This window comes from Zootoca vivipara, chromosome 13 (assembly GCF_965207765.1).
Source record: "Zootoca vivipara chromosome 13, rZooViv2.hap1.1, whole genome shotgun sequence".
Lineage (NCBI taxonomy): Eukaryota > Metazoa > Chordata > Lepidosauria > Squamata > Lacertidae > Zootoca > Zootoca vivipara.
Genome location: NC_142596.1, coordinates 24,496,462 through 24,513,434, shown reverse-complemented (window position 1 = coordinate 24,513,434; position 16,973 = coordinate 24,496,462). Strand labels below are relative to the sequence as shown.

Here is a 16,973-nt window from a genome sequence, read left to right as displayed (position 1 = left end):
GAGGGAGGGAAAGGCTCTGTACACACCTGAACAGCAGGTCAGGTGGCCAGGAGGAGTCATCTCCAGGACCCTGTGAGGCTTGTCTGAGGAAGCAGAAGTATAAGATCTTCCAAGAAATGCAACACATGGTCTTTCTTTTCAGGCTCGATATTATCTTCAGTAAGCAGATGCAGACTCTAAACATCAGAGCCAGCCCTGCCACTTGCCAGAGTGGCTCAGCAACATCTTGCCAGAGTGGGGCAGCTGCCCCAGGTGCCAGATGCTGGAGGTGTAACCCGCCCCATCCTCCTGAGTCCCCAAAGCTGGTCTGCGCCCCCTAAGCTAGCCTTCTGCCCTCTAGTATTGCGTGATGGAGGGGGAAGTTGTCCCACAACCACCGTTGAAATAAGATTCAGCTGCCAGTCTGGTCAAGATTTTGTACATCGGGGCCGCTTACCTTTTTTGGTTTGAGGGCTGCATTCAGCCTCCAGGGGGTCACATGCCACCCCACACACTCATGCACCCATTCACATACATACACAGAAAAGCATGGAGACCCACAACCCCCCTTCAGCGGTTCTGTGCAGATTTGCTGAGGAAAGGTGGAGAGCTGCCACCTCTGCTGCACTCATCAATCTACCTGATGAATGGGAAAGGGGTGATTTGCATCCCCCACTCCTTGTCTCTGCCCACCCTAGCACCCTGTTTGCTTAATTTCTCCCCTCCTTGCCACCACTGCCAAAACCAGGCAAGCTGAAATTTTTTGAATCGTCCTTCAAGGGCAGCCCCACCGAGAGCGTATTGCGGTAGTCCAATCTGGAGAGCATGAAGTACAGTGGCCAAGTCCTCCCATGACAGCCCTGCTGGAGAAGAAAGGGCCAACCCAGAGCCCCGCATGACCTTTGCCAGGCAGGGAGGGACCTGGGCATGAGTGCCCTGAGAACAGCTGCTGAGAGTGTTTTGTTTCAGCCTTGAGCTGAGCAGGGAGACATCTTCCGCCTGGTCTCCACACTCCTGGCTGGCCGCTAGAGGGGAGCAAAGACAATCTCTGTTGAAGCCTGCCCTGCAGAGAGGGGTGTTTGTGTGTGTGTGTGCTGCCACTACTGTCAGCATTTGGTGGGGGAAGGAGCGAGGCCTGCCCACCTTCGAAGAGTCTCCATGTAAGAGAGTCTCATGTGGCTTCATCATCCATTGAGACCCCAGATTATCTTGGAAAACATGGAGGAACGCAACTCTTCTTTGCTGTTCCATCTGAGCTGTTTGGGGTTTGAGCAAGTAATGGGGAAGGGGTGTTTATCCATGTATCTCGAAGTCCTCCCCCCCCTCTTTTCACACCCACTGAGAGGCCCCTGCTGGCTAATCCTGCTGCTGCAAACTCATTTCCTTTGTCCTGGTGGCTTTGATGTCTGTGCTAACCCACCAACCCAGCCTGGGTTAGGTTTTTAATGTAGCTGCTGGTCAGTTTCAGCTACAAAGAACAGCTGAAACTCCACAGTTTTCTGGTTTTTCCAACAATCAGTTGGCCCAGTAAAAAGATGCAGCTTTCATCTTTGCCTTTCATTTTCTTCTACGCAAACCATTATTGACAGGTGCCAGTTGTTCCCCGGCCTTATTTTGAGACAGATTTTGGGGTGTGATTTCCACTTTATATCTCTCCACAAAGGGGGGGGGGAGGGTTGGGAAGCTCAGGGTCTGTGTTGTTATTTTTCTAAAAGCAAATCTATGAGGTTTGTGGGGGCGGTTGAAAGGAAATGCGACTGCCTAACCAAGATCTGGCCCATGCAGTCAAACCTTGGTTCCCGAATGCCTCTGTTTTGGAACGTTTTGGTTCCTGGTTGCCGAAAACCCAGAAGTAACTGCTCTGGTTTTTGAACGGTTTTTGGAAGCTGAATGGCTTCCGAACCATGTTTTTAATTCCCCCCCCATTGACTTTGCAGCCAGCCCATTGAGTCTCAGTTTTCAAACTTTTCGGAAACCAAACGATCTTCTGGAATGGATTAAGGAGTAGCATCTGATCCAAACTCAGTCTGCCCTCAGCCAGCCCCAATATGCCTACCTTCTTATCAGAGAGGCAGGCTGCATAACTTTAAAGGGGGTTAGAGTGACATACCGTGGGTTCCCCATGGGTATTTGCTTGGCTGCTGTGATTACAGGCTGGGCTAGATCTAGCAGAGCTGCTCTTTAATGTTTTTTTTACATTAATGGAAGATAAGTCTAGAAATGCCTGTTAACCATCTTGGCTACGTGAGGCCTTGTCATGGGCTGGTTGGACGCAGAGGAATAGTGGGAGGAACCTGGTGGAGGCAACCTGGAAGCTGCCCATCAACAGTTAGCAAACCTGGGCAGTGGATTTAGCCCTGCAGGCAGCCAGGCCTCCCCTCCAAGGTGAGATGTATTCCTATTGAATGTTTAGCAATCGTTTCTAAATTTGCCTCCATGCCTCCATATAAATCTGGATATTTTTTACTTGTGTGCCCTTTGGTCCTACCTTTTTGGGGGGTGTTGTGCAGAGTTAGACATACTGTGAGTTGAAGAGAGAGAAAAGGACCCTGAGGGGCTCGTCTTAAGAGTCTTAGGCGCACTGATTTAGTCTTGGCTTGGAAGGTGTCCTTGCCAAAGGGATCGTCCCAGCTGCCCTGGCAATAAGATTGGCACAAGGAGGCCTTTTTAACATGCCCAGCTCACCCTTCCTTGTCCCTTCCCATCTGGATTATTGACAGCGGCATGCCATGGAAAGGTCACGGCATGAGAGAAACACACAACATCTGGTGTGCTCCCCTCCACATTTTGACGTGGAAACGAGGTCAGGTCGACTTGAGCCAAGGTCAGCCTCGTGTTAGGAAGCATCACACTCTGATTTCTCACTCGCTCCACTTTTTCCGTGCCAGAACAGCAGCATGCTAAACAGATGTCAGGGAAGGTCCCTCTACTCTAATCCTTCCTCCTGTTTCATCTTCTCTTTTTCCCCCCAGAGGAAAAACATGATTGCATTTCTCTTTATAATCCAATTTTAGAATTCGAAGGTCTGTAGCTCAGTGGCTAGAACACAGGTCCTGAGTTCTATCCCTAGCATCTTCAGGCAGGACTGGGAGAGCATCCCTGTCTGAGAGCTGCTGCCAGTCAGTGTAGACAGCTCTGAGTTAGATGGACCAAGGGTATCAGGCAGCTTCAGACTCAGGATCATAGGTCGGCTTTAGAGCATCTGCTTTGCATGCAGAAGCCCCAGGTTCAGTCCCCAATGGCTGGGGGAAGCTCCTTTCCAGAATCCCTGAAGAGAAGCTGCTACCGGTCAGTGTAGACAATTTTGAGTTAGATAGACCAATGGTCTGACTTTGGATAAGACAGATTCCTATGGTCCTCTTCTAAGATATAAAATAGGGCTGGGGATACTGAGAGCAGGACCTGGCATGCTTTGGAGTGGGAGGGGAAGGCGAGACAACACCCTGGCATTGCCAATGGATACGGAGGCCTCCCTGGGTGCTCCTTGCAAGAGTGGGAGGGCTCTGGTATGCCATTTTCAATTTCCAGCTAGCGGGGAAGGTTGGGGAATGGGTGGGTGGGAACAGCAACTTTTGTACCTTTCGAAACACCTGAGAGCAAGTCCTTTTGCCCCAGCTGGGGACCTCCAGCACCCAGAGAAACCGTCCCACTCTGGGATCTGGAAAAGGCCAACTTGAGAGCCAACCAGCTCTAGCTCTGAAAGGCCAAGCTTCCCAAAGGCCCAAAGTGTTGCGCATGGTAGTTTTTATGGCAAACCGGAGAGGAGGAAGAGGAGGAGAGAATAAAGGAGCCTGGACAGGTTCTCTTCTAGCTGTATAATTTAATTAGGCTTGCAAACAGGGTAACACTTGTGGCCCACGGGATTGGAGAACGCTGCAGAGGAGCAAGTTTTCGCCTGGTTTATGAAGCAATAGTTTTTGAGTCTGGGATCGGGGGGGGGGGAGTGAGCAGGATTTGGCCATGCAGCCAAAACCTATTGAAGGAGATCATCCAATGCAAGATAAACCACAGGACTGTCAGCCTTAGCATCACTGCTGCCAGATTCTCTCACATGCCTGTGGCGCTCTCTCTCTCTCTCTCTCTCTCTCTCTCTCTCTCTCTCTCTCTCTCTCTCTCTCTCTCTCCATGTTAACTGCCCAGTCCACAAGGCCAATTCGCTTTTTCATTTCCCACCTTGCTGCCTTCCTCTTCCTCTAGTCAGGTTTTGGCTGGGTCTCCACACAAGGGAACCTCTTTGCAAAGACAGGGCCCCATCCCTAGCTGATGTTGTTTTCCTTTTGGCGATTTTGACAGGGGGGAAGAAAACCCATGGCCTTTTGAAACAAATACACCATATATCAACCCTCCTTGTGAATGAATTTACTCTGTCCAAACTAGTCCAAAGCTGAGCACCTAGGGGCAGAAAGACAAGAGACTCATGCTTCCATCCTGCCCGCTCCCACAAACAAACAAGCAAGTTAGTTCCCTTAAGTCTGCAAAGGCAGAATTGAAACATGTGAGCAAAAGCCAGAGAAATTCAGAACCTGGCAGGGGAAGAAATGATGTAAAGCTGAATAAATTGGTCTAACTTCAGAAGACTGCAAAATTCTGTTTCTGTTGCTTTTTTTAAAAGCAATTAACCCAGCTCTCTTTAATATTTTTATTTTATTACAAGGCACTAAGTGGTAAGAAACTCATTAAAGAGTAGAACACTTTGCAAGAGTTCATATACACTTCGTTGAGGCCCTTTTGGCCCTCTTCTCACTAAAGTGCTAGACTGCAGGTGAGGGCTCACATCACTGAATACTCCTTTGTACAAAAAAAAAGTTTTAATCCCCTCACCTAGAAAGCTAGCATGTCATGCAGCTGTTGACTACCTTTCTCCCCGACATACTAATTATGTGCTGGGATTAATTCCTTATTGCATTTGGCTACCTTAAGTCCAAAATGGCTCAGCCAAGACTCACCTCAGTGGAAATGAAGCATTTATTTCATTATTTCACCTGGGCTTCAAACTGGTTGGAGAAGAGCAGCCTTACTGGTGCCCTCCAGATGTTTTAGACAGCTGTGCTGGCTGGGACTGACAGGAGTTGCAGTCTGAAACATCTGGGAAAGGCTGGTGAGGAACCGCCTTTTCCTTTTTTTACATTACTAGACAGTTCATTTTGTTTACCTTTGTTTATTTCCACTGCTTCCATTTGCCTTGCAAATCCCAGCAGCAAAGTGTCCCCCAAACCCTTAGGCTTTATTTCCACCCATAGACCTTGGTTGTTCTTCCTGTGTGGCACCAGAGATAATGTCCCTTCCTTTCCTTACAATTCTGTAGCCTCCCTGGGAGAAATCGCTGAGCAGCTGGGCAAACAGCATTGCTGGCTATGGAGACACAGCTCCCAAAGATCCCACCATGGCTTTGAACGGATCGTTGAAGATGGCATCCAACGGAGGGCAAAAGGTCTTGCTGCAAGCGCTGGTCTACGAGGTTGTTACGGTGTGTATTCCCAGCAGGGGGATTCTTGCTGTTTGGAAGAGGAAGGGAAAGATTTGTTTGCAGGGCTCACATAACACTGGGGACTGAGAAGTTACGTTTAAATTCCTGGCTTCTCCTCAGAATGCCTGGTTGACTAGTTTACCAGGAGAAAGTGCATTCTGTCAACAGAGCACCTATAGGAATTTCCTCAGGTTGGTGCCAGGGGTCAGCAAAATTTGGCTGGATTGCTACTCAGACTCTAGTGACTTCCTTTGATCTGGACATTATACTTTTTTGTGTGTGTGCACATCACCAGATCTTAACCTATTACAGTATTTGTAAGAATGGATTCCAAATATCATTGAATTTGCCCATTGCAACTCTGTGTTTATATGCAAGTTGTTCATATGTTTGTATAAGTTTTCAATCTAATCGTAGAAGGGAGCCACATTTTTATTTTTCCAATTCATCAGTATCAGTCTTTTTGTTGTGGTAAGGGCACAGAGAATCCACCCGCATTGTCCTTTTGTAAGGTTCCATGTGCTGCGTATATAATTCAAGAGGATATTTTGCTCTGTAAATGCAAGGTTGTTCTGTGCAGTTCTGTTGATAGCTTCAGTTATCTTCTGCCAAAAATCTTTCAATATAGGACAATGAAGAAACACATCTTTTAGAGAAGCATTATCCCTGTTGCATCTCCAGCAGTTAGATACCTTAAGATTAACAAACGTAATGGGGTCCAGTATATTCTAAATATTTGTTATTGTTGTCTGAGCCTCAATTTAAGGCCCAGAGATATTATACTTCAGTTGATGCAGCCTAGAATAGCATTCGCTTTTTTTGCTCTTGCATCACACTGTTGCCCCACATTAAGCTTGTGTTTACTACGACCTGCAGATCCTTTTCATGTGTTCTGCTGTCAAGCCAGGTGTTCCTCATCCTACGTTTGTTCAAGACGCACCTCTTGCTTTTCGATAAACACACCTTGCAGTATTTCACCGCTGTTCCTACTCTTCGCTTGTCTCTTTCATAATACAGAACGACGCGAACAAGGAACACGCCCCCAGCAGCCTCAACCAGATGGAAGCAGAGGTCATTGTCCACTCGGACTTCTCAGCCTCTGACCGAGATTATGACTCCCAGCTTTGTGTGCTGGACGGGGAACCTGTTCTCTTTGAGGACTGCGAACGGGAACACCTCCATGCGGAGGACTCATCACGGCAGGCGTCCCCCAGCCTGAGCCTCACCAAAGTGTCCCAGGACCAAGAAAACGAGACTGACCCTGAGGCCCACAGTGTGTTGCTCAGGATGGATGGGCAGGCCCACAAGATGGCCACTGAATTCCTTGAGACAGACACTGGCTTCCCCAGGCCTGGCCAAAGCCTGGACTCAGCCAAGAGCGGGGACTCCGACTCCCTTCCGGAAGGGGGAGAAGATGCGCAAGCCAACCTGCGCAAGGCCTTCCCCACAGGCCAGTCGCAGGCCCTCTTGTGTAGCAGCCTCTCTAGTATAATCAATTCACCCTCAGTGTTTGAGAGTGTGGCCTGCGTCCACCATCTTTGAAGGGGGCGTTGACTATAAACCTTTGACCAGAGCAGAGCTTAGAAGTAACGTAATACCTATTAAATAAGGCTTAGCCCTTGATGGTACTAAATAGCCTCACAGTTCCTGGTCTGGAGGAGGAGGAGGAGGAGGGCCTGGAAACCCCAGAGAGCCACTGCCGCCAGACAGAGTAGACAATACCAAGCTAGATGGACTCGTTTAAGGCAGCTTCCTGTGTTCCTGTTGGAAGGTACACCAGTGCCTCCCAAACGTATATACTATGGAGACCTCCTCCCAACCCCACAAGTATTTTGCCTTTGCATTACGTAGGACCCAAGAAGCTGCTGCCTGTCTTATTTTGTGAGCAGTTCTCCTGCAGTTACCACTATGGAAAGGTTAACGTAGCTGCTGAGGGTCAAGGAGGTGCCATGGACTGGTATTCTGGGGTCACAAAGGGCCAGTCTGGGCCACACAAGGCCCTCAGGGTGTTTTCATCCCACCAGGATTTCCCCCCTCCAGCCCACACAACCCCGTAGTGCCACCTTTTGGTGGTTGCCATGCAGCCGGGAGGAGCCTTGGCGCAATGGAATGAGTGTTGCTCCCTTCTGGCGTTGGCACCAGTGTCAGGTTTGCACCTCTGTATGGCGCAGAGTAAGCAGGTCTTAGTTTGGGTCCAGCTTTTATAAGGCCTTTTGGCAATCCGGCCTTGCAGAGGAGCAATAGGTTGTGTGACTTGTGAAACCGACCCAGAATCTCTTGTGCCAACACAGGACCCTATGGAAGGGTCACCCTTTGCCTAAACAGGTGGGGTGCACTGCCTCTCACCTGGCTGAGCCGTTCCCTCAACCCCCCCACCCCGTTCAAGGATTGGTTTGAAGCTGCTGAGCCCTTTAACTGGGGGGCAGGGATACCTTTGCCAACACCTGGCACCAATTCAGTTTATTTCATATGCAAGGTTAGGAGGAAAGGGGCACTTTCCAAATTCAGCCTCGAGGGGGATGCTTTTTACAAGTCTTAAAGGCTATGTCAGGGGTCAGCAAACTTTTTAGCAGGGGGCCGGTCCACTCAGACCTTGGGGGGGGAGACTATATTTTGAAAAAAAAATAATGAACGAATTCCTATGCCCCACAAATAACCCAGAGATGCATTTTAAATAAAAGGACACATTCTACTCATGTAAAAACACCAGGCAGGCCCCACAAATAACCCAGAGATTCATTTTAAATAAAAGGTCACATTCTACTCATGTAAAAACACCAGGCAGGCACCACAAATAACCCAGAGATTCATTTTAAATAAAAGGACACATTCTACTCATGTAAAAACATGCTGATTCCCAGACCGTCCGTGGACCAGATTGAGAAGGCGATTGGGCTGCATCCGGCCCCCAGGCCTTAGTTAGGGGACCCCTGGGCTATGTGATAAGGTGTTTTTCTTTACCCCAATTGAAATATTTTAATTATATTAAATATCAACTATCCAGAATTAATGCCTTTACCCCTACTTTTAAAAACAGGAAAGAGAATCCCTATGCCTAATGGCTTCCGTAACTGGAAATGCCAAAAATGAATTTGCATTAGCATATCATAAATGCACATTTTGTTCAAACAGATCTCAGTTAAAATAGCACAGTTAGAGAAATCTGACCCCCTCCCTCCATGTGCATGTCTGGTTTTGAACTCTACTTAAAAACACTGTAGACAGAGGGATGAGAGCTGATTCAGTATGGAAGGCCATTGGAATGGTCGCCTCTCTCCACCCGCTCTCAGCTTAAAACCTTTGTCTGTCTCCAGTCTAACACCAAACCAGGTGACATTTTCCAAGTGTGTGATGCACAGCAATCAGGACGGTTAAAGCTGCAGTCCTCCAGTTTCAGGGAGGCTGTTGGACCTCCCTCTCTGAAGTAGGAGAGAAACTGTGTTGTGTATCAAAAGGGCCCAGGGAACAATATGGCAATCTTTTCCCACTTGCCTTTGGTCCCTCCAGTAGTGTATTTCTACTAAGAGCAGGTAGAATTCAGTCTGCAGGTACTCCCAGTGCACTGCAGCTCATCTGGTGTTCTTCCGGTGCTTAAAAGGAGCCCCAATCTACCTGGTCCTCAACATCCAGCAGCAGGGAAGTGTTGGGGTGGGGGCACAGTGGGGCTGTGGAACTGTTCCGAAACGCTCAACCTATTCCTTGAAATTTCCCTCCACCTCCCAGGCCAGCATCCTATTGGGTTGCATCCTTTGCCGATGCTGACTTTTCTGATTAAGAAGAGAGGGTCACCCCTGTCCCCCTTGCAATGCTGCTGTAACATCCCTGCTCCCTCACCTTATGTGAGAGTTGCAGTATTTAGGGCCGGTTTATACGTTCAGCAGAATCAAGCGGTATGAAGGTTTTATTGGCCTGGACAACAGTTTCACTTTAGCCTTCACCCTGACATGCTCACAACCACAACCATCAGTTTTTCTTCCCTTGCAATGAAAGCCTTTCCACGGGGGTGGAGAACCTCAATCCTGGGGGGGGGGTGACACCCCCATGGGCCTCTTGATCTGGCAATGCAGCCCTCCTAGGTGCTTTTGTCCAGCTGGGCTGCAATACTGCCTCCTGTTTGTCCCATGGAGAACACGGAGGGGCAGGTGGGGCTGTGTAGGGACCTCCTGAGTTGGCACACCTCTAATCTAGCTACTGTACATCCCTTGCTTCTGCCTCAGGCCCCCATGCAGCACTGGCATGCGGCCCCCAGGAGGTTACCCACAGGGGAATGTGGCCCTGGGGCTGAGAAAGCTCCCCCCCATCCTTTCCCTATGTTTTCTGTGTTCATCATCAGCTGGAAAGCAACCTTCCTTGCAGGCAGGTGTTGCCGCGTCTTATTACACACTCTGCGAGTGCTTCTAACAACTTGTTCCGAAAATAGAGAACCGTCTCCAGCAACTGGGTCACCTCACTAGCCTGGATGTTTGTGTTAACACAGGCCACTTTCCAGGCAGGAAGCCCTCCTGCCTCAGCCCCACTGAAAGGAACGGGGGTCCATTTATGGCTCTTGTTAATTTCACTGGGGGCTCGGTGAGGGATTCCTGCTGCGATGGGGCCCCCTAGGTTCTTGTACCTAATATTTTAGGTATTGGCCTCTCTCTTTTTTCTCCTTTTTAATGTATGACAATGTATTTTTTATTTCCTCAGAGCATCTTTATATTATTTAATTTTTATATGAAAAAGGAAAAAAAAATCTAGTAGTGTGTGTCTCTAGCGTAGCGTTTGTACTGCTATTTCTCTATGGTGTCCCCCCCCCCTTTAACACAACAACTACCTCATGCTTGTTTTTTTATTATTAAAAAAAGAGGAAGAATAAAAGCAGTAGATTTTTGCTCCTTTGCGGTGTTTGCTCTTATTCTTTTGTAAAAAATATAAGTAAACTAAGTATATATGAGTCATATCCAAGGCTTAACCCACTCAGAACAGGCACATTGAACATGGCTACTTTTCATGGCGTGCTCTGGTCCATAGGGTCACGAAGAGTCAGACACGACTAAACGACTTAACAACAACAACTTTTCATTTCAGCGGGTGAGTAGGATTAGCACTGGACACTGAGGTCCAGCTCCGAGGGCCTTCTGGTGGTTCCCTCACTGCGAGAAGTGAAGCTACAGGGAACCAGGCAGAGGGCCTTCTTGGTAGTGGCACCTGCCCTGTGGGACGCCCTCCTATGAGATGTCAAGGAAATAAACAACTATCTGACTTTTAAAAGACATCTGAAGGCAGCCCTGTTTAGGGAAGTTTTTAATGTTCAATGTTTTATCGCTATCATCAGAGTGGCTGTGGAAACCCAGCCAGATGGGTGGGGCATAAATCATTATCGTCATCATACAATTCACTTTTACAGCTACCCACTTGGAGGCTTTAAAAAGGGTTCGGACAAACTCAGGCCCCTGCCATTGACCAAGGGACTGTGGCCCCTGGGAGGGTTCCACCCTCTGCCTCCCAGAAAGAACATGGCAAGAAGGAGACTCAACCTGGTATCTCTTTCTTTCTTTCTTTGCTTGCTTCTTTGCGTTTCCCTGTCACTTGCTTGAAGAGGAAATAAGCAAAAGCAGAGATGTTGAGGGTTTCATTGTATCTGGGGATATTAAATCAGGTCTGGCTTTAGGAGCCACCCCTCCACCCTGTCGCCGGACCTGCCAATCACAGATTAATGAACTCCATCATGCCCATTGGTTATTTACATACATGTTGATAGGTTTTAAATGAACTGGAACCACTCAGGAAATAGATTTACATGCTGGCCTGGCCATCAGGATGAAAACATCTGCTCTGTGTGCAGCAACAGTTAGGGAAGAAAGTAAACCAGATGTTGGACTTAATTACAAAAAGCAGAGTGAGAAAGGGGGGGCATTCTACTGAGAGTTACTGGGGTGGTGAGGGGGTGTTCACAGGATGTACTCCTCTTCGAAATGGCCAGGTCCTATTTCCTGCCAGCGTTAGACATGACATGTTCAGGGAGGTATAAATTCCGGGGGGGTGGGGGGGGAAGCAGGGCGGTGGGGTGCTACATCCTTCTCCTGGCCACCACCTCTCCCCTGGAAATCTCACATCCCAATCTATTTTTAATATTTCTTCTTTCCCAGATGGGCTCCCAAACTGGAAGTCTTGGGAGAAGCATCAGTGGCAGTGATGCAGTGTTCTGGGTGACAGCGGGTGGCGGGGAGAGGCTGATGTTGCCATTTCTGCAGCAAGATTATTTGCAGACTCCCCATCTTCAGTGTCCTAATCAGCCTGAAAGGGGATACAATGGTACCTCAGTTTAAGTACACAATTGGTTCCGGAAGTCTGTACTTAACCTGAAGCGTACTTAACCTGAAGCGAACTCTCCCATTGAAAGTAATGGAAAGTGGATTAATCCGTTCCAGACGGGTCCGCAGAGTACTTAAACTGAAAGTACTCAAACCGAAGCGTGCTTAAACAGAGGTATGACTGTATTTGTATAGCTACATTATTGGTTTGCTTTATTTATTAAATTTATGGGTTGCTTTTTTTGTTGTTGCTGCAGCAGCTCAAAGAAACTTTTCAATATTTTAATCAAACAAAAACATACATGCATTAAGAACGGCATTTAAAAAAAATCTAAAAGACAATCCTATTTTTAAAAAGCTAGATGAAAACATTCCACCCACACAAAAAGGCCAAAGGACTGATGAAAAAGAGAATGTTTTTGCCTGGCACCTAAAGATGTGTAAGGATGGCACCGCCAGGCGAGGCTCTCTGGGGAGAACATTCCACAAATGGGGAGCCACCACAGAAAAGGTCTGTTCTTGTGTTGCCACCCTCCAGACCTCCATGAAGGGGGCCCATCTGCAGATGACAATCACAGGGTCCAGGTTGGTTCATATGGGGAGAGACGGCCCTTGAGGCATTGGGGTGCTGAGCTGCATGAGGCTTTATTGGTCAAAACCAGCACTTTGAATGGCATCCAGATGTTCCAAAGCGAAGCATTTAGGAACACTGAAAACATAACGCGCTTCCTTTTCAATATGAAAGGCAACACATGGAGATCTGCACTGATCCTTGCAATGCATCCCATGTTATTATTACTGTATAATTATAAGATCATTGTATAATCTTGGATGGTTGCATAATTTTAGAGAGGAAGTGGCTATGACTATCATGAAGCTACCCTGCACGTCTGAATTTGCAACTACACTGGGGATCAGTGGGGATTATTTGATGGGATAGGATGGCCCCCACCATCCACCGACCGCCGGCATCTCTCTCCCCCCCCCCAACCACCAAGGAACCACCAAGGAAAGTGGCCCTCGCATTGAACAGCAGCAGCAAAAGGTTTGCAATATGTCTCTGCGCGATGCAATTTTGGTCTTGCCGAAAACGCAGACCCCCAAACACAGGTCTTTTCCCAGAACAGCGAAAGCCTCATTTCGCCCGCGTCTCCCTCCCTCTTTCCTCCTCCTAATTATCCACGAAAGTGCGATTGCTCCCGATGCAGCTGGGATTGTTATTGCAAGCGCCGGTCTAATCTGCTCGCGACGGCTGTGGAATTCAGTAGCTGCTCCGGCGAAGTGAGAGCCGCCCTGGTCTGCTCTCCCTTGCAAGGGGCTCCCGCTCACTGTTTGGTAATACAATCTAGTCCGGGCTAGAGGTGGTTCATAGAAACTGCAGAGAGAGCGGGAGCGAGAGCGCGCGGAGGGGCAAGGAGGCATATATAGAGCTGGAGCTTGGGAACGTTCCCGAGGCTCCGCAGCTCGGGCACTTCTGACTCCGGATGAGAAAGGAGATCTTTCTTATAGCGCAACAATAAAACTGCTTGCACGCTTGCGAAACTAAGCAGGGTCCGGTATGGTTTCAAATTGGATGGGAAGCCATGTATCACAGGGGGTTGAACTAGATGACCCTTGGGGCTCCTTCCAGCGATACAATCCTATGAAAATAACGCTGGAGGTTTCTGAAACTTAGGGGTGGCTAGAAAGAGTCATGTCATCAGGCAAGGCATCGGGGTCAGCCGATTTAAGTGGCAGACGACCCCAGACTTCATTAGGAAATATGAATAAGGGGAGCGGCCTGCCCTGCAGGGATGTTGTTAGCGGGCGTTACAAGCAGTCCCGGGTCTTTTGCACAGGAACACCTGCATTTCTCTCCCCACCCCGCTTTAAAACTTAGTTTATATATTTGTTGACTTTGCTTCGACGGCAGCTTTCCCTTAGAAAACGACATACAATATTGGCACATGAGCACATGCAACATCTAACTGACATGACTCCTAGCCCTGACCTGGTAACTGTCACCAAGTCCTCACAGAATCATAGCATTGTAGAATTGGAAGGGACCCCCGAGGGTCATCTAGTCCAACCCCCTGCAATGCAGGAATCTCAACTAAAGCATCCATGACAGGTGGCCATCCAACCTCTGCTTAAAAACCTTCAGTGAAAGAGAATCCACAACCTTCCAAGGTAGTCTGTTTCACCGTCGAACAGCTCTTACGGTCAGAAAATTCTTCCTGATGGAATATCCTGTTGGAATATCCTTTGTTGTCATTATAATCCATTGGTTCTGGGTCCTACCTTCCGGAGCAGGAGAGAAAAAACTTTCTCCCTCTTCCATGTGACAGCCCTTGAAATATTTGAAGAAGGCTATCATATCTCCTCGCAGTCTCCTCTATTCCAGGCTAAGCATACCCAACTCCTTCAACTGTTCTCCACAAGGCTTGGTTTCCAGAGCCTTGATCATCTTGGTCACCCTCCTCAGCACACGTTCCGCCTTGTCAATATCCTTCTAAAATTACGCTGCCCAGAACTGGACACAATACTCCTGGTACTGGGACCTTCTAGCCCCCGAGCGCCCCCCTGGAGGCTGCCACAGAACCTGACTTTTAGGCTCTAAGTAACACAGCCTAGGGCTTTCCGATCAGAAGGTCCCCGGTTCGAATCCCCGCAACTGGGTGAGCTCCTGTTGCTCGGTCCCAGCTCCTGCCAACCTAGCAGTTGGAAAGCACGTCCAAGTGCAAGTAGATAAATAGGTACCACTACAGCAGGAAGGTAAATGGCGTTTCCAGAAGCGACTTTGTCATGCTGGCCACATGACCTGGAAGCTATACGCTGGCTCCCTCGGCCAATAATGCGAGATGAGCGCGCAACCCCAGAGTTGCCTCTCTTGCCTTTACACTGTCAGACCATTGGTCCTTCTGCACTGACCTGAAGCATAGCTGTCGAGTTCTCCCCCCTTTTAAGAGAAATTTCCTTATGCTGAATAGGCTTCCTCGCGAGAAAAGGGAAAACTTGACAGCTATGACCTGAAGTGACTCTTCAGGTTTCCGAAGGGGAGGGAGACCATAAACAGGACAGGAGTAGAACAGTTCTCTAGGACGGAACATGGGACCTTCTGCACGCCAAACATGTGCTCTGCCAGTGAACCACAGTTTGCCCCCGCTCCAAACAGTCTTAGGCAAAGGCGGGCCTTCGGTCCATCCGGCTTAGCATTGCCTGCACGGACTGGCAGCAGCTCTCCAGGGGTTCAGCCTAGAGCTTTTCCCAGCCTTACTTGAAGATTGAACGTGGGGCCTTTTCTGAAGGTACAGGAGATGCTCTGCTACTGAGCTGTGGTCCTTCTTAAAGATAAAAGGCTCCAGACCTCATGACTGTAAAAGAGGAGCTGATTTAAACACGGGAAGCGGCCTTCGTTCCGTTCAGTATTGAACAGTGTACGGGGGCGGGGCGGGGAACCAACATACAAAAGTACCCCTACTTTACACCCCCGCGATAGCCATCTTCTTTCTCAAGCCGGGCTGCTGCACAACGTCTGAATGTCAAGCGAGCATCTTTTGTTTCTCTCGCTCAACCCCCCGAATCCCAGCTCAGCATCTGCTCTCCGCTGACCGCTACTCTCGCCCGTCTCTAGTACCAGGCCTTGTGGGACGCTGGGGCTCAGTTTCGGGGCGCAGAGGTCCTCGTCTGTCCCTGCCCGTGGGAGGAGCGTATGGGAGTCCCTGGGAAACTGTAGGAGTGTTTTCATCCTTTATCGAGCCCTCTGTCTTTGCAACCCCTCTGCCGGGCCACACCTCTTCAGCGGTGTGGATTTTTTGACACCGTCCAGTTACCAACACCACCGCAGTTGCTACTTTCGACAGCGCTGCTGATCCGGAGGAGAACTTTTTCCCCTTAAGGGAATCTCCAACACAGCGCAATTCTTCGCCACATTTGCACCATGCGCCACGAAATCCCTGCGTGTGTTTTCACGGGGCCGGGGTAGGGGGTGAAATCTGTGCATGTTTTTAGGGCTCTTTTTTTGAGGGGAGGGGGCGCAGACATTGCAGACCCACAAAGAGGGGAAACCCCACTATCGGTCGTAGCTTTTTCTTTGCAAAGGGAGGGTGGGGAGAGAAAGGCTTTTCAAGCCTTTGCAAAGCTGTGCTGGGGAGGGTAGAGACCTCACCCTCAGCCCCCCAAACTCCCCCCGTCTGACCTGCTTTGATTCCTAGCAGCATTTAAAGGAAACCCCCTCCCCCGTACAAAAAAGAGAGCTCTCCTCCTCAGGAAGTCATTGGGGGGGGGGCTTTATTTGGCCGTGCGCGCTGGCCGGCGGGGTCCGTCCCGTCGCAGGAGCGAGCGAAGCCGGAGCGCGCCGGCCGGCCGTTGGCTCGCCTTTTGTTCTGCCCCCTTTGCTGGGGACTCCCAGGGGAGGGGAAAGGAGGGGCGGGGCAGCAGCAGGAGGAGGGTTGGGGGGCTCGAAGGCGGCGGCAGCGGCGCTGCTGCTGTTGCTGTTGCTACTGCTACTGCTGGGGCGCCGCCTGGCAGGCAGGAGAGGCGAGCCGGGCGCCGGGAGAGCCGCCGCGCCAGAGCGTACGCCAAGCGAAGAGGCAGGCAGGCAGGCCGGCTGCCCGTCCGGCAAGATGGCGCAAGGCCGCCCTCGCCGCCGCGCAGGCTCCTCCCGCCCTCGCTGCCGCCGCTACTGCTTCTCCTCGAGGCGAAGGTTGAGGCGTTAGGCTCGGCCTGCCCCACGGACGGACGGACGGATCCGCTCACCCACCGCCGGTCCGGCCCGGCTCCGAGGGCGCTTGTATTTGGGCCCGGCGGCGGGCGCACGTGCGCGGCCGCTGCTTTGTACGGCTCCGTCGGCTCCTCGCCACGCCTGCTTCGCCCGGGAGAGAAGCGAGGCAGCCGCGCCGGACGGGGCTTCGTCGTCGAGAGAAGGGTTCGGGGGAACCCGCCCGCGGGAAAAAAAGAGGACCCCTCCAATCTTCCCGGAGCCAATGGCTCCCCGCGGCTGGCCCTTGCCGCCGCTTTGCTCGCTCGCCTGCCTCCTGGTCGCCGCCGCCCTGGCAGCAGGTAGGCACGCGGGGTTCCCTTCGGAGGGGCAGGGGGACGAGGGGGGCACCGATTCTTCAGGAAGGGTAGGGAGCCCCCTCCTCTGACTAGCTGAGATTTCAACTTTGGGACGTGCGCCCCTTTCAGACTTTGTTTTTCTTCGACGGGGCGGGGGAGCCCCTTTCTCGGTGTGGGTGTGGGTGTGTGGAAATGGC

At 50.2% G+C, this 16,973-nt stretch overlaps 2 protein-coding genes across 2 annotated transcripts in view; both read left to right on the top strand.

The window, feature by feature from the left end:
* The window catches only part of IGDCC4 (immunoglobulin superfamily DCC subclass member 4), a 72,586-nt gene extending 62,263 nt beyond the window's left edge, over nt 1-10,323 (top strand). Inside the window, exons 19-20 of the mRNA XM_035131241.3 lie at nt 5,285-5,446; nt 6,464-10,323. Coding sequence (XP_034987132.2) covers nt 5,285-5,446; nt 6,464-6,988 — 687 coding nt within the window. The 3' untranslated portion in view covers nt 6,989-10,323. The remainder of the gene's footprint in view (nt 1-5,284; nt 5,447-6,463) is intronic.
* A 3,388-nt stretch (nt 10,324-13,711) lies between these two features.
* IGDCC3 (immunoglobulin superfamily DCC subclass member 3) overlaps nt 13,712-16,973 on the top strand; it is a 108,109-nt gene continuing 104,847 nt past the window's right edge. Inside the window, exons 1-3 of the mRNA XM_088657250.1 lie at nt 13,712-13,732; nt 15,353-15,450; nt 16,249-16,779. Of these exons, the coding sequence (XP_088513376.1) occupies nt 13,712-13,732; nt 15,353-15,450; nt 16,249-16,779 (650 nt within the window). The remainder of the gene's footprint in view (nt 13,733-15,352; nt 15,451-16,248; nt 16,780-16,973) is intronic.